The sequence below is a fragment of the Rhinatrema bivittatum genome, chromosome 1 (genome assembly GCF_901001135.1).
Source record: "Rhinatrema bivittatum chromosome 1, aRhiBiv1.1, whole genome shotgun sequence".
Taxonomy (NCBI): domain Eukaryota; kingdom Metazoa; phylum Chordata; class Amphibia; order Gymnophiona; family Rhinatrematidae; genus Rhinatrema; species Rhinatrema bivittatum.
Window position 1 is genome coordinate 562,861,256 of NC_042615.1, and position 19,656 is coordinate 562,880,911.

Consider the following 19,656-nt stretch of genomic DNA (forward strand, 5'->3'; position numbering starts at 1 on the left):
AGTTGGACCATTAGATAATCGAGAGGTAAAAGGGGCACTAAGGGAAGACATAGCAGAGAAAATGAATAAATTCTTTGTGTTGCGCCCATCGGTCGCAGATGGCTGCGACCTTTGCTGCTCACCTCTCTTTTCCCTGCACCAGCGATTCTCAGAGCCATGGCGGCCTCAGCCTGTAAACGCCGCCTTCCCCAGCATCCCCGGGATGGTGTGGGCAATCCCATCCACCATCATGAATCGGGGATTACTTAAGGCATGGGCACACGCATGCTCGTGCCAGGCCCTCTCTTATTCACGTCATGGCGGGAACCTCAGGGGCGTCCCCTCTGCATGACGTCACCCGCCAAGTACGAGTTAGCAAGGACTTCCTTCCTGCTTATTCCACACCATTTGGAGAATTTTGCTTCACTACTCTGAACTCGTTCCTGAACTCCTGGACTTAGAATGCTTTAGGTACCCGCTCCTCAAAGGGCCTTCCTGCCTGGAGAATCCATTTATCCTTGTTTGGGATCCTGCCTGTTCAGCCTTGTGCGTGCTATTCTCGCTTATACCATCTTGCTGATGGAACAACCGGTGTACCCTGTGCCTCGGGCCACTACCATACTCATCCCAGCTACCTTTCTATACTACGGAGTGAGTACCATCATCTACTTTGCTCTGCTGATCTCCTGAACCTCTCTGAACTACTACTCGCTGATCCTCGACATATCCCGCACTGCGGGCCACTACCGGATCTACCCTGAGAAGTGTGTCATCAAGAGAGGAGTTTCCTGGCGAACCCCACTCTGTGTGCCACTACCAGGGATATCATTTTTGAGCAGTCTTACTACTCTAGACTGTGTTTTCTCTCCATGCTGTGGGTACTACCCATGATTACAGTATAATTAAAGTCTCTTACATCTGTGTCAGTCTCGGCTGAGGTCACGCCTGTCGTGGTGGGTCCCGACAGGGCTCCTCCATGTGGGTGGAGTCAGCTCTCACTACGATCCAGGGTCCACAACCATACCAGATTATAACAGATTGCTAACTCCATGGACCTGGCTCAGGACTCAGCCCTGCAGGCCATTCCTGGCCTGGCCCAATGCATTGCTGAACAACAGAGGACCTTAGAGACATTGACCACTGCTTTTAATCATTTGAATTCCCGACTGAATATTTCTACCACATCTGATAAAGATGCTTCGTCGCAAGTCGTTTCCGTTCGAACTGCTGTACCTTTACCAGCCCCCACTCGCTTCTCAGGAGATTCCCTGTTATGTAGGGGCTTTCTCAACCATTGCTGTATGCACTTCTCTCTACAACCAACTTCCAGTGAGAGCACTGAGAGGAGAGGATCAGCTTGCTGGTGGCTGAAAGGAATCAGTAAGTTTTTGCTTGGGACATTGTTTTTTTTAAAAGTATTGGGGCAAAGTTAAATATTTGGGAATATTATTTGGTGTGTTTGTATGTTTGTGCTTTTAATAGTCAGTAAGGCAGTGAATAAATAAGTTAGACTGTATCTTTAAATAGTCAGTCAATAAGGCAGCTAGTAAGCAGTAGGTAGTGGGGTAGATTTTAAAAGAAACGCGCGCGGCGGTAGAGCTGCGCGCGTTTCTGCGCACACAGCACAAACTAGCAATTTTGCGTAGCATGCGCACATGTTGCGCGCAGCACAGAAAATACGCGCAGGTAATGAGGACCTCATGTGCGCGTAACCAGACAACCTACGCAAGGCCATATTTGTGCGTGTGGACCCTCGCGCGCGCGCGCGTGCGCACGCATGCGAACGAGAGGGTGTGACCTCCCGTTCCCCACACTGCACAAAATGGCCGGCAGGAGGAGACAGCCCAACTTCACCACCAGGGACGTGGAGCTGCTGGCGTCCCTGGTGGTGGCAGCAGAGAGATGGCTGTTCCCGGTGCAGGGACGGAGGACTAATTTTGGGCACCTGCGGAGGGCATGGAGGAGGCTGCAAAGGCGGTTTAATGCAGAGGCTTCACACCCCCGTGGAGTAAGTATACGAAAGAAAGTTGTTGTGGTGAATGTGGGAGTTGCAAAGTCAGGTTAGGCCTCACCTGGGTACCCAGAATAGAGCACCTGATACTGATATGCACTGTAGACAGTTTGTTATGTCCTGCTGGTGTCTAACACTAGTTAGGATTGGGTTGTGTTGTGCCTCAATTGCCAATGATGAAAACAATGTGTATGCTAATTGAATAATATCATGGGTGTCAGTCAGCAATGTTGTCACACCTACATCCAAGTATCCTGGCACCATCTTGACTATCAGAGTACACTAATGGTCCTCCCTCCTTCCGTTCAAATAGATTGAAGACCTGAAGAAGAAGGCCCGTTGGCTACGCCTCCATCGCCGCAGATGGATGGAGCGGCTGCGTGCGCAGCGGGCTGGGCCTGGCGGTAAGTGACCCCTCCAACCGACTGGAGTAACCCACATCTGAGCCACCATCCATCCCATCCTTTACCACCGCCCCACCATCCTGTCCCCCATCCCACCTTCTCTCCCTCCCCTCACCCAGTACAGTGTAGTCATACGTGTCCTTTGTTTTCACAGATGCTGAAGAGGAAATGCCAGGCCCAGCTGCAGATGGAGCTGCAGCCGCTCCAGGGGGGGAGCCGGATCCACCCCCCCCCCCCAGAGGAGACCTGAGCGGCGAAGCCCTCCCCGGGCCGAACGGCACCCCATGCCGTCCCCTAGCCCCCCCCCCTGTAGGGCAACCACCCCTTTTTGCCCGTGGGGTTAGGGACGCTGGGGCCAGCAGGAGCCAGCCTTTGCTGGCTCAGGGAGGCAATGAGGGCCCTCTAGTCCCTCATCGTCCCCCCTCACGGGGCCAGCAAAGAGGCCCATCCCCGGGGGCACGCGCCCCCGAGGATGAGCCTCTTACCTATGGTCAGTTCCAGGACTATGTGAGGGGGGTCAATGAGGGCATGAGGGCACTGATTGCCTTCCAAGAGAGGATGGTCCAGGCGACGGACCGCAACACCAGGGGCCTACTGCTGCTTGGTGCTGCAGTACGGCTCCTGGGGGAGATGGTCCGTCGTCGTTGACCATCCTCTCTGGTCCCTGCCTCCCTAACCCCACGGGAGGTTTTGTTTTGTACATAGTTTTAATCCCTAGGCTGCCCCTCCCCACCCACATTTTATTTTGTAAATATGTCAGACTTTCAATAAATATTTAAAATAATAAACGGTGTGGTCATTAAGGGACAGGTGGGAGCTGACCATGTATTGGCAGTGTCGGAGGGAGGGAAGGTGGGAGGGAGGTGGGGGAGGGGGTGCAGGGAGGGAGGTGGGGGAGGGGGTGCAGGGAAGGAGGGAGGGAAGGAAGGGTGAATGAGTGGGGCGACGTTGAGTCCTAGCAGAGCAGCCCATGGAACATCCTGGTCATCCATCTGCTACACTGTATAGGCTGTGTGCGTGCCACATCAGCTACAGTGCATCATATAGACGAGGCGCCCATGTGCAGTACAGAAAATGACCATGCGCACATGTCCGCTGGGGTCTGCGGACATGTCCGCTGGAGTCTGCGGGCTCTGCGCACATGTCCGCTGGGGTCTGCGCACATGTCCGCTGGAGTCTGCGGGCTCTGCGCACATGTCCGCTGGGGTCTGCGCACATGCCCGCTGGAGTCTGCGGGCTCTGCGCACATGTCCGCTGGGGTCTGCGCACATGTCCGCTGGAGTCTGCGGGCTCTGCGCACATGTCTGCTGGGGTCTGCGCACATGCCCGCTGGAGTCTGCGGGCTCTGCGCACATGTCCGCTGGGGTCTGCGCACATGCCCGCTGGAGTCTGCGGGCTCTGCGCACATGTCCGCTGGGGTCTGCGCACATGTCCGCTGGAGTCTGCGGGCTCTGCGCACATGTCCGCTGGGATCTGCGGACTCCATGGATCAGTCGCATCCCTCTGCATTGCTGGCTATACCGGACCTAGTGTAACGCACCTCGGCTTTGCAGTAACTGTAATCTGCATGTGAACAGCTACATACACAGAATATACAGCCCACAGCTGCTACGCAAAACGTCAGTTACAAGAGGTGGGTTAGGGTCTCCAGTCCCACCGTAGCATAACACCAATACAGCTAGCTCGCCAGCCCATAGACTCTAGCGGACATGTGCGCAGAGCCCGTAGACCGTACTAGGTACGGTCGCCTTAGGAGTTGGCCGCTAGTCTATGTGACGGTTCTTTAAGCTGGTCGTAGCCCTGCTATAGTGGGCGCACAATGCACTGACATTCAGCATGAACACCAATGAAGCCAGTGCATTGCAGATCCGAGAGGCTGGTGAGAAGCCGACTACACACGTTAGACAGCGATTGTCCCCCTAGTGAAGTAGCCACGAATAACACCAGTGAACCCCCCTCCAACACTCCGGTAAAGCGACCTTACCTACAACATATCCCTCTGAAGTCGGCATACGCAGGAATAGAGTGGTATGTGCAGAGACGTGTGAGCTCAGCAGCCTACTGGGAAGGCCAACCAATTCGGGGCCAGCTGCTAATCAGTAGTTCCCACCCTCAGATGGAGGTGCTGATTAGCAGCTGGCCCCGATTGAGTAGCCATTCTCAGTAGGCTGCTGAGCTCACACGTCTCTGCACGCTAATTAGTGTAGTCGACGTCTCACCTGCCTCTCCGACCTGCACTGCACTGGCTATGTAGCTGTCACAGAAAGGGCTACTTCCATACCGTCATTACGGGTTTGGGATTGCAACAGGACGCACATGTGGGCTATATTGGGTAATGGCTGCACGCCCAGCTGTTCCATAGGTAGGTACGCGCATATCTGAATGAAAATAGATAGGTAATACGAATATATTATTAAAATAGATTGCTGGCGCGCCCAAATAACCCAGCACGCACATGATCCGCATGGATTTTAATTATTCACGCGCGTTCTTGGTATTTGCGTTGATGGGATCAGCTGTGCGCATATGTTACGCCCCACTGGGGAGGTCCGCGCACAAATTGACGTTACTTTAAAGGGATGGGTGGGCTACTCACTGGCCATCCTCACCATGGCTCAGGCACAGGCACAACCTGTGCTTCTCAGGAAGCCCAACTTCTTGCCAGGGGAGGTGCACATGCTGGTGGAGCATGTCATGAGGCAGAGGGATATGCTCTATGGCCCACAGTCGCGTACGGTGGGTGCATACGCCAAGGAACAAATATGGAGGCGCATCAGGCATACTGTTAATTCGGTGTTCCACCACAACCGCAGTATTGCCGAACTGATGCACAAATGGCGGGACATTCGGCGAGTGGTAAAGCGGAAGCAGGCCAGGCGACTTGCTGAAGGTGGCAGGAGCCGCATCACGTTCACAGCCTCGGAGCAGCTGGTTCTGGGAACCCTATCGGAGGCAGCTGTGGGTGGTGTTGGCCATCTCGACTCCATGCGCCGTGCAGGGCAGCAAGGTATGCAGACCAACACGTATCCTATCTCACAGTAGAGCAGCCTATGTTGTCATGTAACCTATAGGTACTGATTACTTTCCACATTGCAAAGTTGCGCTCTCCCTCGTCCCCCCACCCCACAGACACGCACCGTGGCTGTGCGCACGGGGGCTGTGCGCAGGACGTGTGCGCACCGGAGGGGGGGGAGGGGGGGCTGTGCGCACGACGTGTGCGCAGGACGTGTGCGCACCGGAGGGGGGGCTGTGCGCACGACGTGTGCGCAGGACGTGTGCGCACCGGAGGGGGAGGGGGGGGGGCTGTGCGCACGACGTGTGCGCACGACCTTCCCATCCTTCCCTATTTGCTTCCTTTTCACCTTCCTGTACCACAGCACAGGTCATGGGGTCGTGGAGTGCAGAAACAGTGTGTCTTGATTAGGTTGAGGGTTGACGTGCAGGTCATAGAAAAGGGCTCTGTGTTCTAGGTTTGGCCTGACAGGTCCCACATTCCATGCAGCCCACTGGGAACACTCCTGTGTCCTGAACTGGTTGTAGGGCAGGTGCTACATGTGTCTGGTTGGCAGCCACTAATGATACCCCAGAGGTGTCTTGACACCTGCCATATGACTACCACCTGTGTATATGGAGTGACATACATCACACCCCTATTGTCAGTGTGCTAATACCCATATGCTTTACCATTTAGGGGAGCCAGATGATGAGCAACCCGGACCTGCCCCTAGGCCCCAACACCAGTACCGGCGTCTGCAGGTGCTCCGTGACTCCTCGGAAGAGGAGGAGGGGGAAGACCGGCAGCGCGTGGAGCAGCCTGAGGAGGAGCAGCAGGGAGAGGAACCGGACGAACCGCTCGCTGAGGTGGAACCTGATGTTCAGCAGGACAGCAGTGCGTCCGACCATCCTGAGCCCCAGGCCGACCAGGTTACCGGGCCGGCAGAGACACTTGTACGGCAGGGCAACGCCATCTTGGATGCCATCTCTGGCCTGTCGGACATAATCCAGCAGGAAGGCAGTGCCCTCCGTCTCACTGTCAGGGAGGGGTATGAGCGCCTTGAGGGGGGCCTCCAAGCCATTTGCCGGGCCACTGACCGGCAGACGGAGGTGTGGATGGAGTTGGTTAAGCGCCCGCCTCCCGTACAGCCCCCGCCTCCCGTACAGCCCCCGCCTCCCGTACAGCCCCTGCCACCAGTGGCTCCATGGCCATGGATGCCTCCATACCCATGGATGCCACCTGCCCATGCAGGGGCCCCTGAGGTGGTACCTCCACCTGTGGCACCAGCACCTCAGCCTCCTGCAGGCTATGTGTGGATGGCACCCCCGCCTGCACCTGCTGTTCCACCTCCTCCTCCACCACCACCACGAGCTGAAGAGCTGTTGCCCCTGGCTATTCCCTCATGTAGCCATGCCCCAGATGTGGCCCAGGCACCTATGCCCTCTGAGGGCAGTGTCAGCAGTAGCCGGAGTCCCCTGCGCCGCAGTACCCGGGTGGGCCAGTCTCGGCTTTCCGAGGCTCGTAGGAGGGGACGGGCAAAGAAGTGACCTGTCAGAGGGTTTATGTTGTTACATTTTCTTTATTCACTATCACATTTGTCACCTGTAAATAAATGCACATTTATTACCTACGGAAATGGCTTTCTATGAGACTGTTCCTTTCTCGTATTGCCCGCCTTTGGCTCAGGCGATGTATTTCGTCCAGTTCCTCCATGGTCAGCTGTATGTCCTCCTCCTCCTCCTCACTGTTTTCCGGTCCATCCTCAGGTACAGGGATGTGTCTCTCAATTGCCAGATTATGTAGGATACAGCAGGCTAGGAATATCTCACACACCTTAGCGGGGGAGTACAGGAGGCACCCACCGGATCTGTCCAGACAGCGGAAGCGTGATTTCAGGATGCCAAATGTTCTCTCGATGACAGACCTGGTCCTACGGTGTGCCCTGTTGTAGCGCATCTCAGCTGCCGTGTTGGGGCATGCCACGGGGATCATGAGCCACGATTTGAGGGGATAGCCTCTGTCACCTGTAGCATACGGGATAATCAGAAGGTTAGATAATGCGTGTGGATCACTGGCATTCAGCTCACAGGCCTTACACATTCACTAGCTATAGGGTGCCATAGTAGGCACAACCATGGACCATGGCTTCCATGGTTGTGCCTACTGTGGCACCCTATAGCTAGTGATTGTACTAAGATAGGTGGGTGCTGTTGTTTGTTGCTCTACTACCTAGGAGCCAGCCACCAGTGATGTGACGCAGCTGGAATTCTTCATAGATCCTTGATTGGGTGAGAATGTAGGCGTCGTGGGTGGATCCAGGAAAGCGAGGCACTACGTTCGTGATGAGGCCCTTGGCATTGCACACCACCTGCATGTTTAGTGAGTGGAATCCCTTGCGATTGCGGTAGATGGCCTCATCTGCTGCTGGTGCCCTTAGGGGCACGTGGGTGCAATCAATAGCTCCCAAGACTGAGAGGAAGCGTGCTATTTGGTAGAAGCCTCTCATGGTTCCATGCTGTTCCTCCCTACTGGTGGGGAAGGAGATAAAGTGGTGTGTGTGTCGCAGCAGGGCAGCCAGGGCCTGCTCCAGACATCCTGAGGTGGCACCCTGACTGATTCCAGACGTCAGGCCAAGCGGGGTTTGGAAGGTGCCGGTAGCCAGAAATGCAAGGAAGGTAGTCACCTTGATGTGTACAGGCAAGGCATGGCCCCTCTGCGTGCGTGGTTGCAGGTCACCCTCTAACATTCTGCAGAGGGACAGTATGGTCTCCTTATCAAATCTGTAACGGGTCATTACTTCCTCCTCAGACAGGTCCAGAAATTGGGTGCGGGTCCTGTAGACCCGGTGTAACGGGTAGCGTCTCCGTCTCAGCTGCCTTCTCCTCCTCCTCCTCTCTCTTTCCCTTCTGAGCCTTAGGGATTCCAGCACGTATATTGCTGCTGCGTTGAACATGTGTAGACTGGGGAATTAGCACTGAATGGCTGTCTAGACGCTCGTGCGGCTCTCTCTCCTATACGCACATTAACGTTGTGTATGGACAACTGTGCGACTGTCCCAGTTTAGAGCGGGTACTCCCCCAGGCCCTCTCCTGTCCACCTTCTGCCCTTCTACAGGATGTCTGGAACTGTAGTGATGTCAGACAGCAGCCGCAGGGCCTTCACTCCTTCCTTGCGCACAAAAGAAGCAGAAGTAAATGTACGCGAGCGAAATTGTATGCGCGCGCCAGTGACGTTATGCGTGTCCCTTATAAAATACGTTTTATACGCATAGGTCCGGTCTCCGCCCAGACACGCCCCCCGACACGCCCCCGACACGCCCCTTTTGTATTTGCGTAATGTTGCTCGCCCAGGTCCACCTACACGCATAAATACCGCTATGCAAAATTTAGGTTGTGCGCGCTACTCCGGTTTATGCGCTTAAGTGCCTGTTTTCCCGCGCGTACGGCTTTGAAAATCTACCCCAGTGTGTTTATTGTTAAAAGTCTGTAAGGCAGCTAGTAAGCAGAAGTGAGTGTTTGTATTTAAAAAAACAAAAAAAAAACACCAAACCCCCCCCCCAAAAAAAAAAAAGTAGCCAGAAGCTAGAAATAAGCTAGGAGCAGTGTATACCTAAGTAAAAAGGTTGAAAAGTTCAGTTCAGTTACTCACCTTGAAAAGGTGTTGAGGTAGTGTGATTTGGTTTGAATAGGTACCAATATTTGTTAATCAAGAGAGCAGTGAGTCACTCTGGCTGACTAACTGAAGTTAGACTGTTTTGAATGAAAATACAAACGAAAAACAAACTTTGAAATGTTTGTATGCTAATGCCAGAAGTCTAAGAAGTAAGATGGGAGAATTAGAATGTATAGCAGTGAATGATGACATAGACTTAATTGGCATCTCAGAGACATGGTGGAAGGAGGACAACCAATAGGACAGTGCTATACCGGGGTACAAATTATATCGCAAGGCAGAGAGGAGCACCCGGGAGGCGGTGTGGTGCTTTATGTCTGGGATGGCATAGAGTCCAACAGGATAAACATCATGCAAGAGACTAAATGCACAATTGAATCTTTATGGGTAGAAATCCCTTGTGTGTCGGGGAAGACTATAGTGATAGGAGTATACTACTGTCCACCTGGTCAAGATGGTGAGACTGACAGTGAAATGCTAAGAGAAATTAGGGAAGCTAACCAAATTGGTAGTGCGGTAATAATAGGACACTTCAATTACCCCAATATTGACTGGGTAAATGTATCATCGGGACACGCTAGAGAGATAAAGTTCCTTGATGGAATAAATGATAGCTTTATGGAGCAATTGGTTCAGGAACCGATGAGAGAGGGAGCAATTTTAGATCTAATTCTCAGTGGAGAACAGGATTTGATGAGAGAGGTAACGGTAGTGGGGCCGCTTGGCAATAGTGATCATAATATGACCAAATTTGATTTAATGACTGGAAGGGGGACAGTAAGCAAATCCACGGCTCTCGTGCTAAACTTTCAAAAGGGAAACTTTTATAAAATGAGAAAAATAGTTAGAAAAAAACTGAAAGGAGCAGCTACAAAAGTAAAAAGTGTGCAAGAGACATGATCATTGTTAAAAAATACCATTCTAGAAGCACAATCCAGATGTATTCCACACATTAAGAAAGGTGGAAAGAAGGCAAAACGATTACCGGCATGGTTAAAAGGGGAGGTGAAAGAATCTATTTTAGCCAAAAGATCTTCAGTCAAAAATTGGAAGAAGGATCCAACAGAAGAAAATAGGATAATGCATAAACATTAGCAAGTTAAATGTAAGACATTGATAAGACAGGCTAAGAGAAAATTTGAAAAGAAGTTGGCCGTAGAGGCAAAAACTCACAGTAAAAACTTTTTAAAATATATACGAAGCAGAAAGCCTGTGAGGGAGTCAGTTGGACCGTTAGATGATCGAGGGGTAAAGGGGCACTTAGAGAAGATAAGGCCATCACGGAAAGATTAAATGATTTCTTTGCTTCGGTGTTTACTGAAGAGGATGTTGGGGAGGTACCCGTACTGGAGAAGGTCTTCATGGGTAATGATTCAGATGGACTGAACCAAATCACGGTGAACCTAGAAGATGTGCTAGACCTGATTGACAAACTTAAGAGTAGTAAATCACCTGGACCGGATGGTATACACCCCAGAGTTCTGAAGGAACTAAAAAATGAAATTTCAGACCTATTAGTAAAAATTTGTAACCTGTCATTAAAAATATCCATTATACCTGAAGACTGGAGGATAGCTACTAGGGATGTGAATCGTGTCCTCGATCATCTTAACGATCGATTTCGGCTGGGAGGGGGAGGGAATCGTATTGTTGCCGTTTGGGGGGGTAAAATATCGTGAAAAATCGTGAAAAATCGTGAAAAATCTAAAAATCTAAAAATCGCAAAACCGGCACATTAAAACCCCCTAAAACCCACCCCCGACCCTTTAAATTAAATCCCCCACCCTCCCGAACCCCCCCCAAATGAGTTAAATAACCTGCGGGTCCAGCGGCGGTCCGGAACGGCAGCGGTCCGGAACGGGCTCCTGCTCCTGAATCTTGTTGTCTTCAGCCGGCGCCATTTTCCAAAATGGCGCCGAAAAATGGCGGCGGCCATAGACGAACACGATTGGACGGCAGGAGGTCCTTCCGGACCCCCGCTGGACTTTTGGCAAGTCTCGTGGGGGTCAGGAGGCCCCCCACAAGCTGGCCAAAAGTTCCTGGAGGTCCAGCGGGGGTCAGGGAGCGATTTCCCGCCGCGAATCATTTTTGTACGGAAAATGGCGCCGGCAGGAGATCGACTGCAGGAGGTCGTTCAGCGAGGGTTCCGGCGCCTCGCTGAACGACCTCCTGCAGTCGATCTCCTGCCGGCGCCATTTTCCGTACGGAAACGATTCGCGGCGGGAAATCGCTCCCTGACCCCCGCTGGACCTCCAGGAACTTTTGGCCAGCTTGTGGGGGGCCTCCTGACCCCCACGAGACTTGCCAAAAGTCCAGCGGGGGTCCGGAAGGACCTCCTGCCGTCCAATCGTGTTCGTCTATGGCCGCCGCCATTTTTCGGCGCCATTTTGGAAAATGGCGCCGGCTGAAGACAACAAGATTCAGGAGCAGGAGCCCGTTCCGGACCGCTGCCGTTCCGGACCGCCGCTGGACCCGCAGGTTATTTAACTCATTTGGGGGGGGTTCGGGAGGGTGGGGGATTTAATTTAAAGGGTCGGGGGTGGGTTTTAGGGGGTTTTAGTGTGCCGGCTCACGATTCTAACGATTTATAACGATAAATCGTTAGAATCTCTATTGTATTGTGTTCCATAACGGTTTAAGACGATATTAAAATTATCGGACGATAATTTTAATCGTCCTAAAACGATTCACATCCCTAATTAGCTACTGTAACCCCCATATTTAAAAAGGGCTCCAGGGGCGATCCGGGAAACTACAGACCGGTTAGCCTGACTTCAGTGCCAGGAAAAATAGTGGAACCTATTCTAAACATCAAAATCACAGAACATATAGAAAGACATGGTTTAATGGAACAAAGTCAGCATGGCTTTACCCAAGGCAAGTCTTGCCTCACAAATCTGCTTCACTTTTTTTAAGGTGTTAATAATAGGTGAACCTGTAGATGTAGTGTACTTGGATTTTCAGAAGGCATTTGACAAAGTTCCTCATGAGAGGCTTCTAGAAAAATAAAAAGTCATGGGATAGTTGGCGATGTCCTTTCGTGGATTACAAACTGGCTAAAAGACAGGAAACAGAGAGTAGGATTAAATGGACAATTTTCTCAGTGGAAGGGAGTGGGCAGTGGAGTGTCTCAGGGATCTGTATTGGGACCCTTACGTTTCAATATATTTATAAATTATCTGGAAAGAAATACGACAAGTGAGATAATCAAATTTGCAGATGATACAAAATTGTTCAGAGTAGTTAAATCACAAGCAGATTGTGATAAATTGCAGGAAGACCTTGTGAGGCTGGAAAATTGGGCATCAAAACGGCAGATGAAATTTAATGTGGATAAGTGCAAGGTGATGCATATAGGGAAAAATAACCCATGCTATAGTTACACAATGTTAGGTTCCATATTAGGTGCTACTACCCAAGAAAGAGATCTAGGCGTCATAGTGGATAACACATGGAAATCATCAGTTCAGTGTGCTGCAGCAGTCAAAAAAGCAAACAGAATGTTGGGAATTATTAGAAAGGGTATGGTGAATAAAACGGAAAATGTCATAATGCCTCTGTATCGCTCCTCGGGGAGACCGCACCTTGAATACTGTGTACAATTCTGGTCGCCGCATTTCAAAAAAGATATAATTGTGATGGAGAAGGTACAGAGAAAGGCGACCAAAATGATAAAGGGATTGGAACAGCTCCCCTATGAAGAAAGACTAAAGAGGTTAGGACTTTTCAGCTTGGAGAAGAGACTGCTGAGGTGGGGATATGATAGAGGTATTTAAAATCATGAGCGGTCTAGAACGGGTAGATGGGAATCGGTTATTTACTCTTTCGAATAATAGAAAGACTAGGGGGCACTCCATGAAGTTAGTATGTGGCACATTTAAAACTAATCGGAGAAAGTTCTTTTTCACTCAATGCACAATTAAACTCTGGAATTTGTTGCCAGAAGATGTGGTTAGTGCAGTTAGTATAGCTGTTTTTAAAAAAGGATTGGATAAGTTCTTGGAGGAGAAGTCCATTACCTGCTATTAATTAAGTTGACTTAGATAATAACCACCGCTATTACTAGCAATGGTAACATGGAATAGACTTAGTTTTTGGGTACTTGCCAGGTTCTTATGGCCTGGATTGTCCACTGTTGGAAACAGGATGCTGGGCTTGATGGACCCTTGGTCTGACCCAGTATGGCATGTTCTTATGTTCTTATTTTCTTACTTCTCTATTGTACTAGCCAAGACTATATATATCCTATCTCTTTTAGACGGGAAAGCCCTGGCCTGGGCTTCACCTCTATGGGAACGCAGTGACCCAATCCTCAATGACTTGCCATGTGTTCTTGCTCTCTTCAAGTCAGTATTTGATGATCCAGCTTGCAAGACTGTCACTGGATCTGCTCTTTTACACCTCCATCAAGGAGCTAAGCCACTTCAGGACTATGTTATTGAATTTAAGACCCTTTCTTCAGAGCTTCCTTGGGACCTGGGGTGCTTACATGCACTTTTCCTAGAGGGCCTTCACTCCCACATGAAGGATGAATTGGCCACATTTGATTTGCCTGATATCTTGGACTCGCTCATTGACCTTGCAGGCAGAATTGATCATCGCCTGCGTGAATGTTCCTCTGAGATAAAGAGCCCCAAGACACATCCATCAGGGAGTATGCACTCATGACCAACACCTGCAACTCGGACTCAGCCTTCCCCTATCACTGAAGAAGATGAGCCCATGCAACTAGGCCGCAGCCATCTTACTGTACTGAGGACAACCTGGCCATGCAGTTCAATATTGCCCCATCTGTCCAGGAAACATGCAGACCTAGGATCCACAGGAGGACTCTTCCTAGGTCTTACTACACCACCTCCTCCACTGACTCTCCCAGTCTCAATTATTTCCAGGACTCTTGAATTTCAGACTCTTGCACTTGTTAATTCTGGTGCAGGTGGCAATTTTATACTTAAAAAGCTGGTGAAACATCTTCGGATTCCTATAGTTCTGACACCAACTCCACTGCTTCTCTCTTCTATACATGGCGAGCCTCTCCCAGGAGAAGTCTCCTACACCATGCAACCAATATGCCTGCGCACAGGTTCTCTTCATACCAAGACTATCTCATTTCTGGTCCTTGACAAAGCCATTCATCCAGTAGTACTTGGTCTACCATGGCTGCAAGACCATACACCCCAATTTGACTGGGGCACCCTGGAACTATCACAGTGGGGAGCGGCTTGTCACAACCGATGCGTGAAGAAAGTAACACCTATGCCCTGCATGTCAACCTCCACTTCTCTCCCAGGTTTGCCACCACAATACTCATCATTTCAAGATGTGTTTTCGAAAAAAGCAGCAGATGTATTGCCACCACACCGGTTCTTCGACTGTGCTATTAATTTAAAGCATGCCACAGAGCCCCCTAGAGGAAGGGTTTACCCACTTTCTCTCACAGAGACTGAGGCCATGTCGGCCTATATTCAAGAAAATTTGCAAAAAGGATTTATCTGGCCTTCCAAGTCACCTGTCAGAGCCGGATTCTTTTTCGTTGGCAAGAAGTATGGATCTCTTCGTCCATGTATAGACTACAGAGGAGTTAATGAAATTACTATAAAAAACTGATACCCTTTACCTCTGATTTCAGAATTATTCGACAGACTCTAGGGAGCCAAGATTTTCATGAAACTAGACCTAAAAGGGGCATACAACCTGGTCCACATTCATCAAGGAGACAAGTAGAAGACAGCCTTTAATTCTCATGATGGCCATTTCGAGTAATTGGTCATGCCTTTTGGCCTGTGTAACGCTCTGGCCGTATTCCAAAACATGATGAATGAGATTCTGCGAGATATGCTTTACCAATGTGTGTTTGTGTATTTAGACGACATACTAATTTTTTCCCAAAATCTACAAAGTTATCAGGTAGATTTTGCCAGAGTCCTGCAAAGACTACGGAATAACTGTCTTTACGCTAAGCTTGAAAAGTGTGCCTTCCACCAGGAGTCTGTTCCCTTTTTGGGCCTCGTGGTGTCCAGCAGAGGTTTCCAGATGGATCCACAAAAGACCAACAGTATATAGGACGGGCCTCAACCCATTGGTCTCAAAGCGCTCCGCCGCTTCCTCGGCTTCACTAATTATTATCGCACATTCATCCACCACTACTCTACCTTGACTGCATCACTTACTGCCATGACAAAGAAGGGAGCCAACCCTTCACAGTGGTCTCCAGATGCTGTTGTGGCTTTTCAAACCATCAAAGAGGCTTTCCTCAAAGAACCTTGCCTTCGCCAGAACAGTGATACTCATACGCTACACCCTTGCTCTTTTTTTTCTCTGCGTTTTTCTCCTGCTGAGATAAATTATGGCATAGGAGATAAAGAGCTATTGGCTATCAATCTAGCATTCGAAAAGTGGTGCCCATGGCTTGAGGGGGCACAACATCAGATAACTGTATACACAGACCACAAAAATTTGGAATATCTGCGTCATGTGCAGCGACTCAATCATAGACAAGCCCGATGGCCTTTGTTTTTTAATCGCTTTGACTTTCTACTCAAGTACTGCCCTGCTGACAAGAATACACGTACAGACGCTCTCTCACACTCCTTCACTTCTGAAGATGTTCTGCATGCACCTCGCCATATAATCAACCCTGACAAAGTGAAACTGGCTGCTACTCATTCCATTCCAGCTGGGAAAATGGTAGTACCTCGAACCTTAAGAAAGAAACTTCTTAAGTGGGCTCATGATTCCCGATTAGCTGGTCACCCTGGGCAAGCCCTTCGCTATCCGCCTTAGAAAGATACTACTGGTGGCCTTCAATGAAGGAGGACATTCGAGCATATGCAGAATCTTCCACCACCTGTGCAAGACAGAAGCCTCCAGCCGGCCGCCCTTGGGGCCTTCTCCAGCCCTTACCAGATCCAGAGGAACCTTGGATGCACATTGCGACTGACTTTGTCGTTGACCTGCCAGTGTCCAGCGGAAACAACACCACATGGGTCACTGTAGACCGCTTCTCGAAAAAGGTGCACTTCGTGGCATTACCCGGACTACCATCTGCCCCAGAATTGGCAAAGCTGTTTATACGGCATATCTTTTACCTGCACGGCATGCCAAAGCATATCCTTTTGGATAGAGGCATACAGTTCACAGCAAAGTTCTGGAGAGCTCTTTGCAAGAAGTTCAATATTTCTTTAGACCTGGCGTCAGCACATAAATAAAACAAATCTTATTCATTGTATTTGTTTAAATGAATGCACTGGGCCTGGGGCCTCTCCTAGGGCTTAGGCTGAGACTCAAAGCAGAGGCCACAACCTAGGCCTGAGAGTGACACCGGAGTCTCAGCCAAGACCTCAGAAAAATTAAAATTAACTTTCCTGATCTGTTGGGTATCCCACAAAGGCTGAGGCTTGGGCCAAGGCCTGGGTCCAGGCCTGATGCTGCAGCCCAGCCCAGAGGCCTAAATCTGGGTCCCGGCCCAGAGGCTGGAACTTGATGCCTGGGTCTTAGCCCAAGCCTCGCAGCTCCTTTTTTGCATTTTCATTCTTTGGGTTTTCTATTTCCAGCTGACGACATCCACTGGAGTCGCACTGGAGTTAATTAACTCCAGGGCATTCACCCCAGCGGATGGCGCCATTTTGATGTGTAGGCTGAGGGCAAAGTCTATCTCGTCCTCGGCCTACGCAATCTGAGGCATCGACCTGGGCCTAGGCTTCACCGACAGATCCCCACTGAAAAGGGTAAAAGGAACTGGAGTGGATGAAAAAGATGGGTGGTAGGGCCGGGAGGCCCCTTTTTCATTATTTTCTTCATTTTTGTTTTTTGGGATTTTTAAATGTTTGATTCAGGGTTTTTTTTTTTTCATATGAGTGAAATGAATCAACAAACATTCCATGAACTGAAATTCATGTGAAAACAACCTTTCAAAAACAAACCAAAAAACAAAAATGAATTTTTTATCCCTGTACACCCCTAATAAGCAGCATGGAATCTATTGACCTTTTGGGATCCTTCCAGGTACTTGTGACCTGGATTGGCCACTGTTGGAAATAGGATACTGGGCTTGATGAACCTTTTATCTGACCCAGAATGGCAACATCTTATGTTCTTATGTTCTAAGAAACTGTTTTGTCAGCTGAGTCAATCATATAAATGAATTAAAGGAGAGATGAAACAGTAGTGGCGAGGATATAAGGATCAGTAGCCTGGAGATTCATGAAGGTGTTTTTGGTTACTAGACGAGTCTGTGGGGGGAGGATGGTTTAGTTTGAAAGTTATCAGATGATGGTCTGAGAGAGGAAGAACTGAGGTGGAGAAATCTGAGAGACAGCACTTGGTCATGGCAGTGGCCATATCTGCAAGTTTGGGCAGTAGAGCAAAGTTGGATATTGTGGGAACCTGCGCTGTGTTTCTCTGTTTCTCTGTTTCTCTCTCTCAAGGCTCAGGGTTAGCTTCTTTTAACAATAATTTTCTGGAGATAGATTTGGCTTTAATATGTTTATTGTAACAGGTTCTCTCCCTCTCTCTCTTTCTGCCTCTTCTTCCAGAAACACAAAGGGCTTGACTTAGTTCCTGCTGTCTGCTACTTTTAAGCTGCAGTCCTTCAAACTTAAATAAAGAAAAAGTGTTTTAGCTGCTGACTCACTTCAGTCTACAGTTTGTTTCCACCCTGTTGGAGATCGCCACAGTCAGGTTCTCTGGGTAGGCTTCCTGGTTTACAGCCAGTTTTTCCTTCCTTATGGTTGGGTGCATAGAGGACCCCGCTGGCTTCCTTGTACTTGCCTCAGAAGTCCTGAGTTCTCATCTTCCCCTGCCAGTCTAGCTCTCTCTGTTTTCCCCTGGACTGTATTAATCTGTGGGAGAGAGGGCCCGTTCAGTGAGTCAGCAAGTTTCTGTCTTGTTTTTAAAGTGGTCCAGTCTATTTCCTAGATCTTTTTTCCAAGGTGAAGATGCCTTCCTTCCCCCCCCCCCCCCCCCTTGTCCCATACAGAGATCAAATGAGGAAGTTAAGGAAAGGAGTTTTCAGTCATGAGTCAGAGGGATTATTAACATGGGGGTTAAAGTCATCAAGAATAAGGGAAGGGGAAGATGAGCCAAGGAAGAAGGAAAGGAGAAGGAAGGAGGAGGATTTATCAGAGGGTCGGTAAATGACAGCCGTCTAGAGAGGTAGTGGGGTGGATAGGCAGATGGGGCCTGAAAGGAAGAAAAAGAGTGAAGCCTGAGGTGGAAGAAGGGATTGAGGCCTTCGGGAAGGGGAGAACAGCAGTCCAAAACCACCACTGAAACCTACTGTGTGAGGCAGATGGGAGAAAATGTAACCTCCATGGCAAAGAGCAGCAACTGAAGCGGAGTCCTCAGGGGAAAGCCGGTCATGAATAAACAGGCAAGCTTCTTGGAAACAGAGTGGGCATTCCACAGGAAGCACACAAAAGGAAGTAAAAAAAAGGGGGGGAGAATGTGAATAGGGATAAGATTGGATGGGGAATGCTTTGATATGCACCGATTGGGTGAAAGTTGCCTTGCAGCTAAGATTGGAATTGATAACCTCAGCTGAGAGGAGGAGGAGGAGGTAGAGAATCACGTGACGTCGCGTCTGAGTGACGCGGCGCCACGTGATTCCCGGCTCGTTCGCGCCGGATGGCTCGTTCGGCCCAAAAAGAACTTTTGGCCAGCTTGGGGGGGTCAGGAGGCCCCCCCAAGCTGGCCAAAAGTTCTTTTTGGGCCGAACGAGCCGTCCGGTGCGAACGAGCCGGGAATCACGTGACGCCGGCGTCACTCGACGTGCCGCCGACGTCACATGCTTCTCGCCAAGGATTGCAGAAATGGCGTCCTCACTCCTCGCTCCATCACCAGGGAGTTGTGGTAAGTCGGGGGGGGGGGGGGATTAAGGAGGGTGAGGGGGTTTATATTTTTATTTTGGCTCAACAATCGCGATTTCCCACATATCGAACATATCTATGTTCGATATGTGGGAAATCCGATCGTTTATGTCGAATCAATTTTTTAAGTAAAAAAAAAATATGAGTTGCGTTTTACTAATGCGGTCAATCCGAATGCACACCCCTAATGCAGGTGGATTGCCACCGCTCAGCAGCTGGCCAGCTGCTCAGGTTTCATTATTCTGACACGTTTCCGTTTATCTTTCACTGAAATTTTCAGAGGCTTTTTCAAAATTATTGGAAGAACACAGAACTCTGCAAGAATCATGCAATACTCAGTCACAGCCTTCTCCACACATCACTGATACTGTGCCAAGACCAACAAATAAAAAAGGATAGCGCAAACCTAAATAAGAAGGCACTTTATGCCAGATATAATTAGAAGCATTCAGCCATGACCAAAAGCCTGAAGAGAACCACAGTGCGTCTCAAAAACACCATCGGACAGAGAAACTGCTGGCCATGCTTCTGAAATGTCATGTTTAACAATACTTAACAATAATTTAAAAAACCAAGGAGAACGTGCCTTTGAACAAACACATCTTCAGGATCTGTTATGTAAGATTCTTAATGATGTCCATATCACTTTGCTACAAAAGGGTTTTCATTATAATCCTATATCATCACATGATCCTTAGTCAGACTAATTAATTTAAAGTATCTCAGTAT

General features: G+C 49.6%; 1 protein-coding gene across 1 annotated transcript; it reads left to right on the forward strand.

Moving 5' to 3' along the window:
- The first annotated feature begins 5,004 nt into the window (after positions 1-5,004).
- Positions 5,005-6,936, forward strand: LOC115099209 (myb-related transcription factor, partner of profilin-like). Its single transcript, XM_029616652.1, has 2 exons — positions 5,005-5,401; positions 6,086-6,936. Exons 1-2 carry the CDS (start codon positions 5,005-5,007, stop codon positions 6,934-6,936), a joined length of 1,248 nt encoding a protein of 415 aa, XP_029472512.1.
- The last annotated feature ends 12,720 nt before the right edge of the window (positions 6,937-19,656 follow it).